Genomic DNA, 22,184 nt, shown 5'->3' on the forward strand with positions numbered 1-22,184 from the left:
AAGACCATCAGATGCTCAGCATGACCTGGACATGACAATGAGTCACTGAGATTAATATCAGGATACTTCAGAGGGATAAATGATGATGAAAAATAAGAACTAATGATGAGTGTTGAGTTAATAAAAAAAGAAAATATGCAACAACCATGTTAAATATTAATATTATTATATGATTTTATGTCTTCAAAGTGACCATAAAACTGTCATTCAAGTTTCATTGGTTTTGGTGAGAAACGTTAACATTTTCAACACTAGTTCACAAACTCTAGTTTCATAAGTACGGTTAAAATATATGGATGTTTATGTTGCTTTATCAAGGTGTCCATTGTAGTGGATATGTTTTTCAACGTTAATGCCTATATCGAAAAACTTGGTGGGCAGCATTATATTGAAGTGTTGGTCAGACTTGATTTGATTCATGATGGCATTTTATTAAATTTAAATAACATGAATTTAAAGGATTTTTAATGTGAAAAAGAAACTACTTATGATTGTTTATTGTACCAAAAGTAATATGAAAGAAACTTTAAATACATGTACAGCTGAAGCCAGCCTTGCAGAATCTGCAAAATGTTAATAATTTAAAAAGGAGGGATTATAACAAATGCATTTTGTTTTTATTTATTACTGCTATAAACTATTTCACATAACAGATGTTTAAATATAGACCAAAAGACAAAATGAATAACTGAATTTACACAAAAGATCCAGTTCATAAGTTTACATGTGTTTGAGTCAGGGGGTGTAACTTTTGAACAGGATGATTGGTGGAAATGGATCTTATTTTGCTCAGAGATCTAAGAGAGGTTATGGAGGATTGGTTGTCTTCCTCGCTTACAAGGGCGTAGTTTGGGTTTAAACATTGGCATTACATTTCATTAGCAGTGGTTCCCAAGCCAATACATGAAACTGATTGTCTTCAGAAAAGTTTCAAAGGCATTTTCTTTTCCTCTAATCTCTGTATAAAGTAGTATTAATAAGGGCAGCGCTGATTTATGTACAGCGGTAACCAAAGAAACACTATATTGCTGCTGTGCCCTCAGGATTCACAGATGAACAGAAAGTTTGAAGAACAGCATTTATTTGAAATAGAAATCTATTATAACATTATAAATGTCTTTTTGACCAATTTAATCCATCCAATTTATTTAAAAAAAATTTGTGTGATTCTGTCTTTGTATGCATGTGTAGCCCCTCCAGTTCGCACCGCCCGCTCCAAGTGAGACTCGAACCCGGGCCCGTCCGCATGTGAGTCGGGCTGAAGACCACAGTCTCTAGTGTCAGTCTCTAGAGCGCCTCTTGAGTTCAGGGGAGTGAGGTTTACACACACAGCCTCTTACCGGCCTACGTCCGTTACACATCTATGCATTTTAAATTGTGGTCAAGAGTTGTTGTTTTTTTGCTTTTGTTGTAAAAATAGCTTTAATTATTTTAAAATATTTATTAAACTGTAAAGAGTGATTAAAATATAAGACTGTTTTAAGACTAAAAATGTCATTACAATCTCATACAACATCAAATGTCCACTCCATCACATATTACACCAACATCCGGTAATCAAAGGCAAATCAAGGCCATAATCCCAGTTTATTCCAGGACATGTGATATATGTTTTAAAAGTTTAAAAATATTCAATTTTTCAAAATTGGCCCTAATTAAATCCCCATTAAGAACAAGTTTATGAACCTTTATGACCTATAAATAATATTGAATGAATGTTTAGACTCGTTTAAGATGAGCAAAATCTGCACAGAACCGTTGCATGCCGGTTATAAATGTGTCCGAGTGTGGTCCGCCTTGTCAATAATGCAAAGATGAGGCTTATCAGTATGTCACAATATCACCCCGTTTGGACTTTGTTTTCTGTTTTGCATTATTTCTTGCCAGTCTGTCATCATAGTTATGCATTCACTAACTTGCAATACGACTGGATATCAGTTATTTTGGATATACTGTACATCAGGTTCAGTACATGGTGAACATTCTGAAGAAGAAAAAATCTCTCAACTAATGCTGTAAAATATACATGGGAATCAGTTGGTACTACATTAATATTGAAGGTTAAATGAACTGATTTGTATAAAAACTTAAATTACACTAAGCAAAAGTTTATTATAATAAAGTTATAATAGGCCTTCTAACTTTAAAATTATTTCTACTCCAATTCGTTTTTTAATATAAATGGTGGCAGTCAACTTGACATTTGTTCAAACATGCATTATATAGGCTATTGAAGAACATTAAAAATGATAATTAATATGTATATGGTGTATATATTTAGCTAAATGCTGCTCTCTAGAGTTCATTTTTCTAGCAGATTAACAAGTTTATGGTCACTGAATATGTTTGTCTGAGGTAAATGTGACATTGTTTACAAGCTGTTATTAACGTCTTTCCGCGGTTGAAACACTGATTAAGCGATTACACGAGACATGATACAGATTTCGTTAAGCTGTACTGTATCTTTTAACATACCTTCAGATGTTTATTCGTGTTTATTTCGCGCTGTAACTGGTATTAACGCTGAGGAACGGAAAGAGAGCCAAAACGGTATTTATGTTTTTTTATTTCTAAGTAAAATGAGCAGAATTTAAAATATGAGACTTTGTTTCATGTCAAAGCTACAAACGCAAATCTTACAGTGATTTATTGGATGGTTCTGTATCCTCGCGCTTTTTTAAATGGGTATACGGAAACCCTTGACCTTTCCTACTGGGTATAAGGCGCTATACCTGCTTATCACATAGGACTACACCACTGGGTATAAGTTATAACTTATGTTAATAATCATTATTACACAAACTCATATGATAATCCGTTCATATTCCCTCAAATAACTGTAATCGTGTCAGTATTAAAGCTTACTTCAGCAGCACAGACGGTCTTGTCCTGCAGGAACAGAATCCAGAAGTCTCTGAAACACTTTTGGTTGAGACTCACCTGTGCTCCTGATCACTGTCTGTCACGTGATACGATTCAATCTTTAGTACAATAGTCCAATCTGTGATAAAAGAGATTCTGCTTCATCTTCTACTGTTTTCATCTGAAGACTTGTAATGTTTAACCAGAGATTGTAAATTATAGGGAGATAAGAGGGTCTGTATCTCTTACATTGGAGAAAGCGTAACGGCTAACTTAATCACGTGCAGCACCTCTCAGCCTATCGTGTAATGGCAAGTGACGTCAGTCGACAACATTCCCTAGTCTGCCTTCTCTTAAAAATACATTTTTATCAAGCTAAAATCTACATATAGTTCCCAACGAAAGAATTGTTTAGTGTAAAACATGCTGAAGATTAGCAAACAGGCTAGTCGATTAATTAAATAGATTAGCTATTTCCCCACAAAAGCTGTTTAATCAGCCATAGTGAAGCCTCTCATCCATTGACATCCATTCAAAAAACAGCCTCTGGTCTCCTTCCCTGCGTACCCACAGAGGAGCATTAGCTTAGCCGTCACGCTTTTTTGGCTAAAGGTTGAAGGCTTGCTTTCCAGTGACTTTAGTTTTAACAGCGAAAGCAGCGTTCTGAAACATTATATAAATGTGGTACACCTGTGATGTTGTTGTTCTAAGGTTCACTGATGTTTGAGAAACCAGCTTTTGGTGCATTACCGCCACCAGCTGGACAGAGTTTGCAGCGCCAACATGATGCCTAAATGATTTTTTTTACGTAAAACATCTACAGTTTTATTGTTGAGCTTTATCCAAATAAATCAGACACACACCGGTGGATACTCAACTGACATGCTTTATCTGGTACTCACTCCACACGTGTATCTCAGGCACCTTTACTATGTTGAAACGCCTCTCAACACAAGGGCCTCCGCTCTGAGCTTGAAAAAGAGACTCACACCAAGGTCGAACATTATAGGGGCTTGGGGCAAAAATGCCACCGAAATTAATTAAATGCTCCCAGAATTCAAGATATATAGGTTTAAAAAATGTCCTTGTATGGGTTCATCATGACCACTCAAATTTAACTCCCTTTGTAATTATCATTTAAATCTGACTAATTTTCAAATAGTTTGTCATAAATCAAATTGGGGTAAATCAAAATAAGACTTTCTGTTAAAAAGCAGGACATTGATTTGTCCACTGTAGTGGACAACCAGGACTTAAAGCATGTTTATTACGCATTTTGGGAGACACAAGTGAATAGAGAAAGAAATTATATTTCAATATTCCTATGAAATAGTAGATATTATTATGAAAAATCCTGCCAATTATTAGTAACACTTTTTGTCTGAGCATCAGTTAACTCAGTGTTGTTTGTACTAGGGCTCTAAACTTTGATTCACGAAGCCACATTTGTCTACCAAATAAAACTCTCTTGTACGTGTGCTTCACTAATCACAGATTATGAGTTCATGTCAAACACAAAGAGTTCTGTTGTTACAAACCTTCCACACTATCTGCCCACATGAAAATATACTATAGTAATTCTGAACCATACTATAGTAAAGTACTTGAATTAATTTGTTGTGGTAATATACAACTATAGTAATATAAACAAATTACTTTACCCAATACTTCTACAACTATAGGGTATATTATACTACAATACACTACAGTTTTACTGTAGTAAAAACTACAGTGTACTACAGTATTTATTACAGTTTATCAGTTCACTATAGTTAATATTACAGTATGCTGAAGCATTCATTAACAAAGTGTTTGTAAAATACTATTAATATAACAGTATACTACAATTTACTATAGTGTGGTTCAAAAACACTATAGTATTTACTATAAATTACTATATACCCAAAATATTTTTCGCTGCCTCAGGGCAACACTGTGCAACAAGAATCATAAAGAAAATGATCGTAAGACAATGCTCAGAGAACAAAATCACAAATCTTTTTCAAAAAAGTCAAGAAATCATCAAGTAAAAAGGGAAAAACACTTGAAAGACATTGATATATTGAATTTGATCCATGCATAGGACTGTATCATGTAGTGTGTCATGTCATATAATGTACTTCATGTAATAAGATTTCACTCCGTACTAAACTTCAAACAGCAGTTCTTCTCTGCTGTGAAACAGAGGTGTGTGTTATCATCACTTTGTGTGTTCCTGCATCTTCTCTTCTTATAACACATTAATGTCAATGTGAGGTACTGTCCAAAACAACAAGTACCCTTACTGCACAACGAAAAGAAAAACTGAATTTCTGAACATGCAAATAAAAAAATACTTCATAAAACCTGACAACAGGCTTCTCTACACCTTCATACACACACACATGTTTTTTTGTACAGTTCGTGTCATTTTAAATAAGATTACTAAAGCAAATAATCTTGCCATCTTCTCACACCATGTGCTCCTGTGACCATGGGTCAGAACAGGACGTCCCACCTTCAGATGGAGCTTGATAGTGACTCCCACACCTTACTGGACTGTTCTTTGGTACTTCTCAACCTTTCTAATTGGTTGCAATCATTTAAATTATTTTCTTAAATTCATCCTTTTAAAATTGACATTAGAGGCAGTAAACCAAACTGATCCCTTGTTTATTGTGATGTGATTTCTGGAGGCCCTTTGAAAACAATATCATGAAAGCAGGTGCTCATGTGTAAGTATGATTCTGAGACACAATAAGATAAGAAAAATTCAGTGAAATCAGTGGAATGATGTCATTCACTTCAGGTCAGATCTCCTTGTGTTTGATGCCGCACTGCCCATCTAGTGGACATGACGGGCTACTGATAGTATGGGCGGGGCTTTAATCTGGACTTTGTCTAATTAGTCAGGTGTGATTAGATACTTCAGATGTCACAGACCCCCAGATATGATCATCCTCGTGTGAGGGACCTCACATTTAAAAGATACCTATCTTTATAAACAACCAATTTATAAACTGAAAGATTTATTTCATAAATTAAAATATTATTTAATCTACTTTGTATTTATTCATTTCATCGTATTTAATAATTATTTTTTCATTTATTTATTTTAACTTTTCTACAGATCTCTGTCACTCCAGACTGAAAACCGCTGATCAAACATCAAACTTGTCTAAAAGTGTCCTGTACCTTTAAGGTTTCTCATAGACTAGATAAACTCGTCTTGTTCGGTGTGTCAGGTGAGTCCGACAGTAACAGGTGTGAGTGTGAGCCTCTCTTTATCTTCACACACACACACACACACACACACACACACACACACACACACACACACACACACACACACTTGTAAGTTCTGCACCTTTTTCTATTTTGTTTTTACCCGTTTAATTATGATAAATAACAATTAGACTTCATGTTTGTCATAGCAAGACTATTACTTTATAAAGGAATGGTTACTAAGCGATCACTAGCGAGCTTCATTCACACTAAAATAATGTTGACATGAATATTGTTTATGTCATGTGGTTAAAAGAAAGGTTTAGATGGATAAATAATAAGTAAATAATAACATATTTTGGGTGAACTGTCCCTTTAACTAAACCTGGAACTGCTAAATCTTGATTTATCTTCATATACTGTACATTTTCAAAATGCATGCTATAGATCTTATTGTGAACGATTCATGCATGAGTTTGTTCATTTAAAAAAGTAAATAAAAATAATGAATATTTATATATATTTTTTAAAAGCCATAACTGGATCTTCCGGTGAAATGACACACTTCTCTCTGGTGACGTATGCAGGACTTCTCCATCATTTAGTCCATCAAAACTGACACTTCTAATTTTTTTATGTAATATTTCAGTGTTTATTCTAAATGATTTAATCGGTGCACATCATTATTGTTTTAAATTCATGTTCTTCATAATCTTGAATCAGAATTTCGTTTTCATACAAGGACTTTATGATCTGAGAAACAGAAATCAACCAAAACAATAACAAGCCGTATTTATTATAACTGAAATATTAAAACAACAACAACACAAGATAGTCCAGCCTACATCTGAGTCACAAAAGCTCTTCTATTCCACTAACACAATAATAAAAACAATTCATACCAAATAGCAATAAAACACGTCTGTATCATACTGAAGTGTACCAAGACTTTGAGTCTCAGAGCGATAGTCAGTTATAAATATAATTATGTTTCAAGTTCCATTTTGTGTAATAATTTTCAGATCATAGACGGAGGCTGAACCAGCTCCAGGGTAAGAGATGCGCTTCCCCTTTAAAAACACATTTACATAGATTTCCATTAAATAGATTAAAGTCACATGTCAACCTAACATCCCAGCATAAACACTCCTGATCAATTATTTCTTATTAAAGCATCTACATTCACAAACCACTGTTAATTTGAACAAAAGGATTGTATGCGGGATTTGGCGTGGCAGAAAGAAGCGTACAGACAGCGCTCCCTTTATCATCAATAAAAACCTTCATCATGATCTCACAAAGTTCTGTTATAATCACTGAAGCTGACGGCACAATGAACCTCTGATTTACATGATTGTTTGTTATAATGAGAGGATTTTCAAGTGTGCTGTTTTTGTTCATTCCTAACTTAAACACCTCTGATTGGCTGTTGCATTTTGAAGAAATCAACAAATATGAATGTGATTGGCTACACTGCTCAACACTGCAAAATATGTTGTAAATAGAAACCTTTGATGTTCTTCAGAGCTCAAACACAGATACACACTGGATCATTTGTCAAATCTGTTTCACCAGTATGTTATTATTACAGAGAAAACTGATCCTAGACCAGCAGTTATGGGCAGCTTTTTCCCTCTGTCACTGTGGCTTCTTCCGTTTCATCGTGACTTTAAGGTTTCCCAGAATGCCTCTTGTCCTGACCGCTCCTCTGCTCCTGTTAGGTCACTGATGGTCAGTGATGTCTCTGCTGGTGTTCTCCGTGCCTCTGCTCCCGGTTGTGGCCGTGATGACGGCTCTTTTCCGCTCACCGCTGTCGGCCCTGTGCCGTCAGGTGTATTCTGGCATACTGAAGCTTTCTCACAGGAAGGTCTGTGTCAGCTCCACTCACGCCTATGTCTTCTCCAACTGCACCCACGGACAGGCTCAGAGTGTTCTGCTGACCTTTGACCTCTACTCCACCACACACGCCTCCTCCAACATTGGCCCTCAGAAAGGTCAGGCACTGGAGTCTGTTAATGCTTTATTTCATCAAGCTCTTGAACAGATAATATTCCTCTAATCTTCTGCTCTGGAGTAACATGTTCTCTTGTCGCTGTAGGAGCGTTTCTGGATGAGATTGTGACGCGTGAAGCTCCGCTGAGGGTTTTGGAGTTGGGGACACACTGTGGCTACGCTTCCGTCAGGATTCTGCGTCTGCTCCCTCCGTCTGGAAAACTGCTGACTGTAGAGCTGGATCCTCTGACAGCAGATCGAGGGGAGGAGATCATACTAGTGGCAGGCTTCAAAAACCAGCAGGTGTTACATCATCGCTTTCATTCCGTAATAGAAGGATTTTGATCATTAGTTTGATCTGTAGTGCATTTCCTTAATTCAGTTAATTACTGAAATATCTTACTCATTATTGTTAACCATGGTTAAATGAGCTCAGCATGTTCTTGCTCAGTTTCAGGTGCTGACATGCTCCTCGGCTGAGGCCATCTCTTCTTTACCCTCTCACACTGGGAATGATGGTCTGGATCTGGTTCTAATGGATCATGACCCTGAGCTTTACCTTCAAGACCTGCTGGCCTTACAGAGAGGGAATCTGCTCTCTACCTCCTGTGTTGTGTTGATCAACAGAGCTCTGACGCCTGGAGCTCCAGACCTTCTGGAGTACGTGACAGCCAGACCGCAGAGCTTCAGCGTGGGCAGACAACTCCATGGACTGATGGAGATACGCTGCCATACAGGAATGAGTCCTCAAACCCACAACTGAGTTCACATTTCAGCACTTCTGCTTCCATCGGCCCAAAGTCAGTGGGTTTCTGGTTAAACCCCTGAAATAAGGTCTGTGGTTAACACAAGTTCAAGATATTCTCATGTTTTAATCTGTCAAACAGGAAAACTCCACTCATCCACTCACCATAATTATTATATGCTTGTTTAGTTTTATCTTCTGATATGATCTTCCTAGTCGAGTCTCAGGACTAAAGTGATGTTAATTCTGTTCAACTAATGTTTATTGCCCTACTGTTGTACTTTAGTTTGAACTTGTTCAATATATAAATGAAATGAATATAAATCTACTCACTACTCTTTGTCAAGAAATTATAGCTACTATTAGTAATTTAAGTGGAAATTTCAGAACTTATAATTGTGAATAATTAAAATAAGGTATGTCAGATCTCCATATCATATGGTGAATGATTAGTTGGAGGAAAAAGACTTGGAAATCATTGAAGAAACAGTTTTTGAAAAGAAACGCTCCACCTGGAGAAGTGTGCAGACGTTTTCTTTATCACAGTTTTCTATGGGAGGAAAACACTTAACGTGTAATTAAACGTGTTGTTCATATTCTGGGCTCATCTGCTCATAGATATTATGCTTTATTAGTATGATGTTTACTGAGTTTGTCTTTTAATATCACTGTCTCAGTACATTAAGACACATTAAGAGTTTTTTCATGTTAAGTTGTTCCTGAAAGTCTCATTTCTTCTCGTCCACTGGTTGTTATTAAGCGAGAACATTGATTGCACAAATTGAACTGTTTTTTCTTCTAAAAAGATCCAGAAGCTTGAAAATACTCTTTAATGTTCATATGCTAATAATTATTCAGTTATAATTAGCTAAAGCTGATAGTATTTCTTTTTCTACGTCCAAGGTCATATTAATTTGTTTTTTGTTATTTATATAAAGTGTTATTTGCGTCTGTATTATTCTCTCTCTCTCATTCTTTTCTTTTTTTTCCCTCTCTCTTTTTGTGTGTGCTTTCCTGACAGGTTAAGGGTTACCACCTGTGCTCCATTGGTCATGTGAGCACTGCGTGCGCACTGATTGGTGCATTTCCTGCATGCTATTGCATAAAATTGCAGAGAAATTTGCATAAAATTGTGCTATACTTTCATATGATATATAAACTATTCATGATGCTTAATTGTTTGGTTTCAAACTGTCTGTTTATGGTTAGTTATTGAGTCCACCCAAATTTCAGATTTATAACAGCCTCTTACCCAGAGTAGTTGGAGTTTTGTTATAGATGTAACACTTTGTTACTGAAAGCCTAAAATATATTTTGACTAAGTGATCTGTCATGTTCTCTATCAGTATATAATGGACACTGATCGAATGCGCATTTATTTTCGACATTGACTTTTTCTCGAAATACGACTTTATTCTCAATTTAGTAAGTTTATTCTCAACATTGTATTTCAACTTTTTCCTTGGAAAAACTGAGTTTAATCTCGCATTATAATGACTAATCTTGAGATGGTTTTATTTTTATTATTGTTTAGCCCTAATCCTCTTCCGTAGGTTATATAGTATTTCAGATAGATTAAACGATTGAGAAATTATTTTTTTATCATATGTTGCTGACTAAATATTTTTCAGTATTGAAATAAGTGAGAAAGCTCCTTTTTACCTTCACTAGGGTAGTTTAAAACTGTACAGTTGCCCTAGAACTTTAAAATGTGCCGGTCAAACTGACCCACGAACATCACAAATGTGATTTTTGTGTAGATTTTGTAAATTTTTGTGTGTCAAAACACAGTGTTGAAATTGTCACAAAAAAAAGGCACAAAATTTCAAGGAAAGAAAAAAAACAAAAAACAGGTTAACTGATATTTCCAACAACTCAAAAATCAAAACGGGTCAAACTGACCCACAACAGCACATGAGGTTCAGCAGGAGAATCTCTGCATCTGCTTATGAAGCTTCAATAAAGTGAACTTTTCATACAAAAATAGCTGCTCTTAACTGTATATTTATCATTTTATTTCCATGTGAATGTAAATGTGGTGAAAGAGAAGATTATAATTTCTAAACAAAATGCATTAGACTCTCTAGACCAGAGCAAGTGAAGATACAAAATGCTGTTAACTGGTAAAAATGTTTAGTTGGTCTGTAGAGGAGAAGAGACTCCATCCACAGAACAAACACAATATACTGTAGATCTGTGCTTTAACAACAGACACAGAGATAAAATATTATAAAATAAAACAGAATAGCAAAAATAAACATATTCTGTGCATAAAAAGGTTTGAAAACTTTTTTTTTTAACATGCGAATTTCACATTGTAGACTTACTTTATATCATATGATACATTTATGTACTAAATCATATTTAAGATTAGAAACATTTTAATCATTATAGATGAGTTTAATCATTCAATATCACATGTTTCTAACACACATGCTGCTTTTTACACATTAATCACACATTTATTTCTCCTCATAGACGCAGTAGAGGCTCTTCTGTGGATCATCTGATGGTCACTGATCCTCTCATGATCATTTCACAGATTTAAACTGATGTAAACGATCAATCAGGGACGTTTGGTGATTAATCTTCATCTACTCTGTAAGGAGGAACAGAAGAGAAAACAATCAGTGTTCAGTGGAACAATGTGTAAATTACTTAATATATTTCAATTACTGTTTTTTGAGTAAAAATAAGTTACATTAAATTCCTGTATTCAGATTAATTACTGACTTTACATGATCTTGCAGAGATATTTCTCAAACAATTTGTTTTAAATACAATATATTTAAAACATGAATGACGTTCATATGTTTGTGTGTCTGTGTTGGTGTGACTGCAGAAGGACCTGCGACTCCTATTGAGTCACTGTGAAGGAGAAACACATGCTAATGAGTGTACGGCGTATGGAATAAACCACAGCGAGAAATACAAATGTTATTCTGAGTTAAATTTCCACTAGTTAAAGCTGTTTGTCCTCCAGTTTAAACATGTTTGTAAGGCTCTTAGTAAATCACTGAAAGTAAAGCGAGTGTAAAGTAGTGTGACGTGTTTCTTGTCAAAGTAAAAACACTCTAGAGACAGAGACGTTTCTCATGTGAGGCTGGACGCTGTGAGCTGAAGCTGAACACACCGATTTCAGCAGGAGTGCAGCGTTTCCTACAATCTGAACAAATCTATTCTCAAACTGAAATTATTAACTTCTACTGACAGTTAATAAAGCAGGTGTTGTTGAATAAAGCTGTGACAGTGTGATTTTGTTTACATTACAACTTTACATTTTCTCTCACAAACCCTTTGCTGCATTAAAGCTTAATGATAATTTCTTTCATGAATATCTGAAAGGTTTGTTCTCATATCAGAGGTAAATGAAGATCTTTAATATCACAGTGATGTTTCCTCACCTCAGGACACAGTTTGAGTCTCGTAGCACGTCACGGAGCCGCTGCTTTGAGTCTCCTATCTTATTCAGTCTTAGATCAAGATCTTTTAAAAACTGCAGTGCTTTTGATTTAGTCAAAGACTGAGTTAAAGAAGAAACATCTGTAATGCCACAGTGCTGTAGACTAGAAAGACACAAACAGAGGAAGAGAGATTATCTTACAAACAAATCATTAAGGTGAACTCTTCATGAGATATTGAGTATAAAGTGTTTTAGTTTAAACTGTTGAAGTGATTTTAAGCATTTTGATTCTTGTATGTGAATGTTACTGACCTCAATCTCTCCAGTTTACAGTGTGAATCCTTCAGTACGTCACATAAGTGCTTCACTCCTGTGTTTTTTATTATATTCCAGCTCAGGTTCAGCTCTCTCAGGTGTGACGGGTTTGATTTCAGAGCTGAAGTCAGGATGAGACTCTGTTCCTCTGTAATACTGCAGTAACTCAGACTGAAGACAGAAAGAGAAAATGACTCAAATCCATGTTCAGTTCATGTGTGAGTTAAATGAATCATTAATAAATGCCATACAGTCACTAATACACCAGCAAAATCATGGAAACTTCATGATATGAACAAACCAAGACAGGAGCATTTGAGGACACTAGTTACAATCCAAGTCTGGATCCGTCCTCACTCCACAAATAAGTGAATTTATCACTGGAGATTAATATATAGGATCAATATAGAAACAATAGAGAAGTATACATATATATGGACAGATTTCACATTTTCAACATAAGAAAATTTTGTACATGAATCAATTTATTTTAAGTCATTTTAAAGTGTAGTTTACAACCTCTAAATACACATTTTGCTCAATAAATTAAGATTTAGTGAAAAGTAGCATTAGTCCAGTATAACTGTAACTCTGTCAGAATCAGGGCTCTGAACCGGTTCAAGGAACGAAAAAGAAAACTGTAAATGAACGAAATTTTGACCGGAACGTAACCAGAAACGGAAATAAAATCAAATTTAATCTTTCTGAACAGAAACGCTAATTTGAAATGGCCATTAACGGGTTAATAATGTTATTTTATCGTTCTGTTTAATATTTTGATTTGGCAGTCAACCAATCACAAATTCACATAGTAAAGTCTATGCAAATGTGACGCTGACGCATCCAAAGTGAGTGAAATGCCCGCGGTGACGCGCTGAGGCTCAGCTGTCTAATCATCATAGGTTAGGTAAGTCACAATGCCCTGGCGTTAGTTTTTCCGATGATATATGCCATCAAGCTTTAGGCCTACATTTAAGTGAAAATGAATGTCAAGTAAAATGCAGCTTGTTGTGCGTTTTGAAACCAGCGAAAACTGCAGGAGAGTAGAACATGAGCTCACACAACATCACATCACACACCTGCAGCGCTTCTGTGAACGGAGAAAACAGAATAAACTATAGGCCTACATAACACATATACAATAAAAGGGAATATTTATGCCTATAGGCTACGCAAAATATTTAAAAAATAATTGGATCTATTAACAAAACGAATGGTTTATTTTGGCGCACTCCAAAGATTTAGGAAAGGAAACAGACATTCTGCTTGTTTTCGTTATTTGAGTGTGTTTTGTAAATGTATGAATTATGTCTTGCTTTTACCTCTATGACCACAAATTACACAGTAGTTTACTGTCTTGAAGGAAAACAAATTCCAGTGGTCGCGCCGGCGCCTCACGCACGCGCACACAAATTCTTGCATTGCCTACTTGATATCGCAGCTGTTAAATATTAAAGTAAAATACAATTACACTGCTCAATTCAATTCTGCAATAGGTCTACAATCTGCCGTTTACCACCCGTGACCACCGCCTGACTGTGATTATGTGAAGGATGATGTCGATAATGCGAGTGAAGTACAGTGAAGCTTACATAATAGTTTAGCATTCGTCTCGAAAATAGAAGCTATATAGGCTAGGCTATTTGTAAACATTTTACTTCATTTACTTCATTACTTCAGAGTGAACGTGACTGGCTTTTTGCGCTCAGGGGAATATGGGTACGCTTTGTGTTGCTCGAGACCATTAGGGTTTGTCCGGCAACGAAGATACCTAGATAGATCGTATGTGTGTAGTTAGATAATGGTGGGGGTGTTTAGGAGCGCTGGCCACATGTTCCAGGAGCGTTTTAAAGAGACTCTATTACACCAAGAGGATTGATCAACAGCTATTACAGACATTGTGATTTCTAAAGAGAATTGTGCTGCCACAAAGGACTAATTAATGACCAGTGACGTTGTGATTAATTGCCGCTCTTGCGGGACTGGAACGAAGTGAAAAAGAGCGCGTGCTCTCTTTGAAGACACTGACCGCCCAGCACGGCTGATTCCTTTCCCTAGACCTCGGGGTGGGGTCTTGTTTCCTGGAAATGGGGAAGTGTTTTACATTTTAATTGTTTTTCATGTGTTGTGTGTATGTGTGATTGTGTACGCTGTAGTTGTGAGTTTTACAGTTTTATGAACATGATTACTCTGTGTACGGGACGGGGGCGGCGCTGATCTTTTCACTTTCTAAATTGATTGCAGGATCACGATTTCTAGTGTGCAGTGTAGGGCTGGGAATAACCACTAGAGTGCAGTGTAGTGCAGTGTTAAAGTTTCACTTGTGTAGCGCCATTTGCCCTAGTGAGAGTGTGCTGAGTAAATGTTTGTTGAACTAATTTAAATGCTTCTTTATATAAAGGTTATATTTTCTATAAAGTCCTGGTGGTGTAATGTACCCTCTGTCCTTCATTAATCTGATTAAACCTCTTTAAGTTAAATCAGAGGTTTATTACAATAAAATGCGACGTATATGCGACATATCTGTTTTCCTCTCAGGAATAGCGTCGGTATTTTTAACCATGCAACAAACATTTTAAATTATCTTGGAAAAAATACTTTAATTTATAAACCGTTGTTTTTCCTTGTAAGACTTAATTTTCCTGCTAAGACAAAAACTGAGAACAAGAAACCTGCAATAAAGCAATAAAACTCATCTGGAGAGAAGATCTCAAAGAAATAGCATAGGACAACGCCTTGCCCTCACACATCTACAGGATGCAATAGCCCTCCCCCCCCCAACACACACACACACACACACACACACACACACACACACACACACACACACACACACACACACACCCTCCTTCCTTTCCCCCTGACTCAAGTCACTGAAAGTTCTCCAAGAAGTATAATGTATCTGGTGTATCTATTGTTTATTCCTTTCATGTTTGGTATCATTTTAAATGTCTCGGTGCGATTGGTAAAATGGTCTCAATTTCACAGCAGTCACTGGTATTATGAAGAAGACTGAAAACTAAGGAGAATTCTGTTCTCCTTTTGGGTGTTGAAAAACCCACTCCTCTCCCTCAAAACAGGTGTTGGTGTAATAAATATTTACAACCCTTTTGTTCCGGTCTGTATATAAGGTAAAGTGCAAAGCAGTCATGCGGGATCATCTGTAGCCAGAAGCCCCCGTGCAGAGATGGATGAATGTCTGAAGACACACACACATCACTGTATGTATATGCATTTCTTTGGGTAATTGATGCTATGCATTCATTATTTCTGAATTGGCTTCTAATTGTCTAACTGTAATGTAATTGGCATGATACATTTTTACTTGACAAATAAAATATTATATTTGGTTTATTCTGTATTATTCTTAATTCATTATTTCTAGTAGATTAAAGCGAAGGTATTACCGCAAATCTGTGTTCAGGATTGATCATACGGAAAGTTTAATAGATGGAGCATAGGGCACATCAATTAAGTCCATTTCGATTTCTGGCTATCGCTGCCTTAAATAAGTTGCAGTTTTCGTAAATATATAAAAACTATGCTTTTTGTTACGAGTAAGCAGAGCGCGACTGACTTAAAGGTAGATATTTACCCTGCATCCAATGTTTAAGGTCAGAACTGACGAGTTTGTGTCCGGGAAGAGCACTCAAGTCGGCCGAAGTGACTTTTCTAAAGCGATACCGAGACTGCAGTGAACGAATAATTGAAGATATAAGATAATCAGAATAATCAAAAATCTAAATTAATGCATAACCAATGATTAATTTCTATTTGGAAACACAACCTAAGAATGAGAATCATTTGAAATTGGAGTCAGATTAAACGAGTGAAATTAAATAAACTTCACAGAGGCGCTGAAAAGACATACACGCGTTAACCTTCGCCCAGGCAGTCGGATTCAGTTTTTGGGCCGATGCGGGGTTCCTTACATCCTTTTGTTTAATAGGTTTACATTCAGACAGAATCTCGTTATAAAAGATAATTGTAGGCCTATTGGCTACGGCAAATACTCTTTGTTTTTTAATTAATAAAATGCTGTACGTATTATTACTACTATTATTATTATTTATTATTATTATTATTATTATTAAGTAGGCTACATGCAAACAAAGTTAAAAAAAAAAAATAATAATAAAAAATAACGTTATTAACCGTTATTTTTCTGATCAAACCGGTTTCGGAACGTTAATAATACAGAAGGAACGCTGGAACATAAACGTTAAATTACCGATTCTGCTTGGAGTGAAATGATTGAATTTCTCATTTTTAAGCCCTGGATGTGACTTGAGTCCAGTTGTCTTAAACTAAACAGTGAACTTTAATCTCACTGTAACTGCTGTACAGTATAATGATACTAACTCTAGTTTCTCCAGATTGAATTGTGGGTTCATCAGTAGATCACTGAGGTTTTTCACTCCAGAGGCTCCTAGATTATTCCAGCTCAGGTTCAGCTCTCTCAGGTGTGATGGGTTTGATTTCAGAGCTGAAGTCAGAGCAGAACAATCTTCATCTGTCATATCACAGTCACTTAACCTACATTAGGAGAAATGGGGAGAAAAAACTCTTTATTCTGTTTCATTCAATATCAAAACACTTTTTCTTTGTTGTATGTGAATGTTACTGACCTCAATCTCTCCAGTTTACAGTGTGAATCCTTCAGTACGTCACATAAGTGCTTCACTCCTGTGTTTTTTATTTTATTCCCGCTCAGGTTCAGCTCTCTCAGGTGTGATGGGTTTGATTTCAGAGCTGAAGTCAGGATGACACACTGTTCCTCTGTAAAACTGTATCCACTCAGACTGAATACAGAAAGAGAAAATGACTCAAATCCATGTTCAGTTCATGTGTGAGTTAAATGAATCATTAATAAATGCCATACAGTCACTAATACACCAGCAAAATCATGGAAACTTCATGATATGAACAAACCAAGACAGGAGCATTTGAGGACACTAGTTACAATCCAAGTCTGGATCCGTCCTCACTCCACAAATAAGTGAATTTATCACTGGAGATTAATATATAGGATCAATATAGAAACAATAGAAAAGTTAATATTTAAATGGACAGATTTCACATTTTCAATGGAAGAAAATCTTATACATGAATCACTTTATTTTAAAGGGGTGGTTGATTATGATTTCACTTTTTTAACTTTAGTTAGTGTGTAATGTTGCTGCTTGAGCATAAACAACATCTGCAAAGTTACAGCGCTGAAAGTTCAATGCAAACAGAGATGTTGTCTTTTAAAGTTATGGCAGTTTAATGCCTACAATTACGACCGGTTTGGACTACAACGAGCTTCTTCCCGGGTTGGTGACATGCAACAAAGTGGGCGAGGCCATGTCGCGCGGCATTATGGAAGAGTTGTTGCAGTACAGTGTTATAGCCATGCCATCGAAACAATGTTATTTTCACCCCGATTGCAAGTCTTCTGTGTTTGGCTTTCCTAGGGACGCTGGACTTCGGGAACAATGGTTAAAATGTATGTTTAATTCTGTTCCTGACATTTATACTCCTAATTTAGCTGTCTGTGCTGCACATTTCACAGAAGACAACTTCCAGAATCTACACGAGTTCAATGCTGGATTTGCACAAAGGTTATTACTGAAAGATGGAGCAGTTCACACTTTAAAAGCAGAAGCTGCTGTTTATGGGCCCCAAACTGTAAGTATGTTTTATTGTTTGTACATGTCTTTTAAAAGTATAGTTCTGTTGCTATTTTTTGGTTGCATCAAGGACGTAAACAAAGACCAACACGGTTTGGCTTCACTAGCCAGTTAGCTAAACTCTATTTCATACTTCTCCAACAAACACCTACAAACACCAACAAACTTTACAATACCTTTACAAAAATGCTATTACTCAGTCATGTATCAAGCTACAGTAAAGCTTTAATCAGGATAGAACCGTATATCAAAAGCTAACATAAACAGCAGTAATATTCACAAGTGACAGCATATCTAAACACTTTGACACAAATACAAACAGAAATACTAACCAGTCAGAAACGCCCTTTAAAAGCTGTGCTTGCAGAGGTTCTGCTTGACCCTCTTCATTACTGCTATCTGGGTCTGATTCGAACTCAAATTGATACGGCAATATTGACGCCATTATTTACATTTCCACCGAAGCACATGCAACTATTGCCCGTAATGTAAGGGCCGTGGCGTTTCCGGACAACGTGAACTAGGCGCTTCAGCGAATCACAATACACTGGGCCAGCTAACCAATCTGAGCCCATTGCGTATTTTGGAGGGAGTGATATCATAGAACCAGGAAGTAAACCCGCAAATGACAATGGAGAGAACGGTGTAAAATAAAGGTAAAATATATGAAAAATACGGCGTTTTTTTTAAAAGACGAAGCAAGACATGTTAAACTGCGCCCATAAAACAAATCAAATCTAGAAAAAAAAATTGTGAACCACCCCTTTAATTCATTTTAAAGTGTAGTTTACAACCTCTAAATACACATTTTGCTCAATAAATTAAGATTTAGTGAAAAGTAGCATTAGTCCAGTATAACTGTAACTCTGTCAGAATAATCTACTGTCATTTGTTACGCTGTTTTTAGTCTGTTCTCACTTCTGTATTGTTTCAAAGCAAAGATTTGTCAGATTTCAGCATATGAAACTATTTTATATCCACAAAGTTTCAAATGCTTTAAAGTTTAATGCTCTTTCTGCTGATTCACATAACAAGCCGTTAACTAATAGTATTTCTGAATCTTTCTTCAGATGGAGAAACAGCAGAAAGTGCAGCGCTATAAATGATGTGACTTGAGTCCAGTTGTCTTAAACTAAACAGTGAACTTTAATCTCACTGTAACTGCTGTACAGTATAATGATACTAACTCTAGTTTCTCCAGCTTGAATTGTGGGTTCATCAGTAGATCACTGAGGTTTTTCACTCCAGAGTCTCCTAGTTTATTCCCGCTCAGGTTCAGCTCTCTCAGGTGTGACGGGTTTGATTTCAGAGCTGAAGTCAGAGCAGAACAATCTTCATCTGTCATATAACAGGAGCTTAACCTACATTAGCAGAGAGAGAGAGAGCAGAAAATAAGAGAAAAGAAAATAACTTATGAAGATGATGTGACTTTACAGAATAAGTAAATAAAACAGAGGAAGCGAGATCATCATCATCATTTCACCAGATCACAAAATATTTAGGTGAAGAATTTTACACAAATATAATGTGAACTCAGGCTCTTCATGAGATATTGAGTATAAAGTGTTTTAGTTTAAACTGTTGAAGTGATTTTCAGCATTTTGATTCTTGTATGTGAATGTTACTGACCTCAATCTCTCCAGTTTACAGTGTGAATCCTTCAGTACGTCACATAAGTGCTTCACTCCTGTGTTTCCTATTATATTCACGCTCAGGTTCAGCTCTCTCAGGTGTGATGGGTTTGATTTCAGAGCTGAAGTCAGGATGACACACTGTTTCTCTGTAATACTGCAAACACTCAGACTGAAGACAGAAAGAGAAAATGACTCAAATCCATGTTCAGTTCATGTGTGAGTTAAATGAATCATTAATAAATGCCATACAGTCACTAATACACCAGCAAAATCATGGAAACTTCATGATATGAACAAACCAAGACAGGATCATTTGAGGACACTAGTTACAATCCAAGTCTGGATCCGTCCTCACTCCACAAATAAGTGAATTTATCACTGGAGATTAATATATAGGATCAATATAGAAACAATAGAAAAGTTAATATTTAAATGGACTGATTTCACATTTTTAATGGAAGAAAATTTTGTACATGAATCAATTTAAGTCATTTAAAGTGTAGTTTACAACCTCTAAATACACATTTTGCTCAATAAATTAAGATTTAGTGAAAAGTAGCATTAGTCCAGTATAACTGTAACTCTGTCAGAATAATCTACTGTCATTTGTTACGCTGTTTTTAGTCTGTTCTCACTTCTGCATTGTTTCAAAGCAAAGATTTGTCAGATTTCAGTATAAAACTATTTTATAAAGTTTCAAATGCTTTAAAGTTTAATTCTCTTTCTACTGATTCACATAACAAGCCGTTAACTAATAGTATTTCTGAATCTTTCTTCAGATGGAGAAACAGCAGAAAGTGCAGCGCTATAAATGATGTGACTTGAGTCCAGTTGTCTTAAACTAAACAGTGAACTTTAATCTCACTGTAACTGCTGTACAGTATAATGATACTAACTCTAGTTTCTCCAGCTTGAATTGTGGGTTCATCAGTAGATCACTGAGGTTTTTCACTCCAGAATCTCCTAGATTATTCCTGCTCAGGTTCAGCTCTCTCAGGTGTGACGGGTTTGATTTCAGAGCTGAAGTCAGGATGAGACACTGTTTCTCTGTAATACTGCATCCACTCAGACTGAAGACAGAAAGAGAAAATGACTCAAATCCATGTTCAGTTCATGTGTGAGTTAAATGAATCATTAATAAATGCCATACAGTCACTAATACACCAGCAAAATCATGGAAACTTCATGATATGAACAAACCAAGACAGGATCATTTGAGGACACTAGTTACAATCCAAGTCTGGATCCGTCCTCACTCCACAAATAAGTGAATTTACCACTGGAGATTAATATATAGGATCAATATAGAAACAATAGAAAAGTTAATATTTAAATGAACTGATTTCACATTTTTAATGGAAGAAAATTTTGTACATGAATCAATTTATTTTAAGTCATTTTAAAGTGTAGTTTACAACCTCTAAATACACATTTTTCTCAATAAATTAAGATTTAGTGAAAAGTAGCATTAGTCCAGTATAACTGTAACTCTGTCAGAATAATCTACTGTCATTTGTTACGCTGTTTTTAGTCTGTTCAAGGGATGTGCATCTCCATAACTGAGGCCGATGCGATACTCATCTCGATGCATAGCAACGATATGATACATTAAAGATACATATGAAGCCACTATCGATGCAATGCGATACGATTCACTCCTATTACGGCGCGGTGCAATACGATTTAGATTCGATTCAACACAATGCACTTCAATGCAATACGATGCAATGAAAAAAAAAATGATACGATGCAATTCAATATGTAGGGCCCAACTTAATTTATTAATTTCTTTACAATAATAGGGCCCTGTGTTTTTTTCTATGCTGTGTATTTTAATTTTTTCTGGTAATCAAATGAAGGCATAAAACATTCATTTATTTTTAATCAAATGAAATTTAAATAAACCCTTTCATTTTTTTAGCAAAGAAAGTGCTGCACACTTTTAATTTTTTTTTTTTTTTTACTGTTAAAATTAAAACATGAATAAAATGATTACAAAAATTATTGTATTAATATTAATAGTAGTAGTATTACATTAAGACATACATTATACTGTACAATAGTAATATATTAGTAGTGCATAGTAAGAATATATGGCTATATTTCTGTCAGAAGTTAAACCAAACTTTTATTTTGACGGGTTGTCTGTGTCTGTGTATATGTTATGACAATAGTGTCCTCAAATTAAACAATATTATCTTTCTGCAATACCGGAGACCGCAATTTCAGGACCGCATTCCCAGGACCCTAGTTTTGGAGGACCGAAAAAAGCGCCACCAAGGCAGTATTTCCACCCAATTCTAACTACTTAGTACAAATTTAACTACTTAGAGTTTCAGAGGTTTTTAAAGGTTTAT

The 22,184-nt window shown here is 35.8% G+C and overlaps 3 protein-coding genes across 7 annotated transcripts in view; 2 read left to right on the forward strand and 1 right to left on the reverse strand.

Annotated features, from left to right (window-relative positions):
* Positions 1–10,068, forward strand: part of LOC127494021 (transmembrane O-methyltransferase homolog) — a 124,262-nt gene extending 114,194 nt beyond the window's left edge. The window contains exons 2-4 of the mRNA XM_051859546.1: positions 7,788–8,060; positions 8,165–8,361; positions 8,510–10,068. Coding sequence (XP_051715506.1) covers positions 7,805–8,060; positions 8,165–8,361; positions 8,510–8,821 — 765 coding nt within the window. The 5' untranslated portion in view covers positions 7,788–7,804 and the 3' untranslated portion in view covers positions 8,822–10,068. The remainder of the gene's footprint in view (positions 1–7,787; positions 8,061–8,164; positions 8,362–8,509) is intronic.
* LOC127525781 (uncharacterized) overlaps positions 1–22,184 on the reverse strand; it is a 231,807-nt gene that overhangs the window by 109,493 nt on the left and 100,130 nt on the right. Inside the window, exons 34-38 of the mRNA XM_051918719.1 lie at positions 20,724–20,897; positions 19,823–19,996; positions 19,381–19,554; positions 17,150–17,323; positions 16,884–17,057 (exon numbers count right to left, since the gene is read on the reverse strand). Coding sequence (XP_051774679.1) covers positions 16,884–17,057; positions 17,150–17,323; positions 19,381–19,554; positions 19,823–19,996; positions 20,724–20,897 — 870 coding nt within the window. The remainder of the gene's footprint in view (positions 1–16,883; positions 17,058–17,149; positions 17,324–19,380; positions 19,555–19,822; positions 19,997–20,723; positions 20,898–22,184) is intronic.
* Positions 1–22,184, forward strand: part of LOC127494020 (transmembrane O-methyltransferase homolog) — a 130,431-nt gene that overhangs the window by 58,812 nt on the left and 49,435 nt on the right. For 2 of the 5 annotated variants that reach the window (XM_051859537.1, XM_051859544.1), the window contains exon 1: positions 7,098–7,118. The exons of 1 other annotated variant lie outside the window; for it this stretch is intronic. The gene's annotated coding sequence lies outside the window, so the exon portion shown is untranslated. Of the gene's footprint in view, positions 1–6,029; positions 6,087–7,097; positions 7,119–22,184 lie in introns of those variants that run through there. 2 more of the 5 variants (XM_051859540.1, XM_051859541.1) reach the window with 2 other exon arrangements.

Source organism: Ctenopharyngodon idella, chromosome 14 (genome assembly GCF_019924925.1).
Source record: "Ctenopharyngodon idella isolate HZGC_01 chromosome 14, HZGC01, whole genome shotgun sequence".
Taxonomy (NCBI): Eukaryota; Metazoa; Chordata; class Actinopteri; order Cypriniformes; family Xenocyprididae; genus Ctenopharyngodon; species Ctenopharyngodon idella.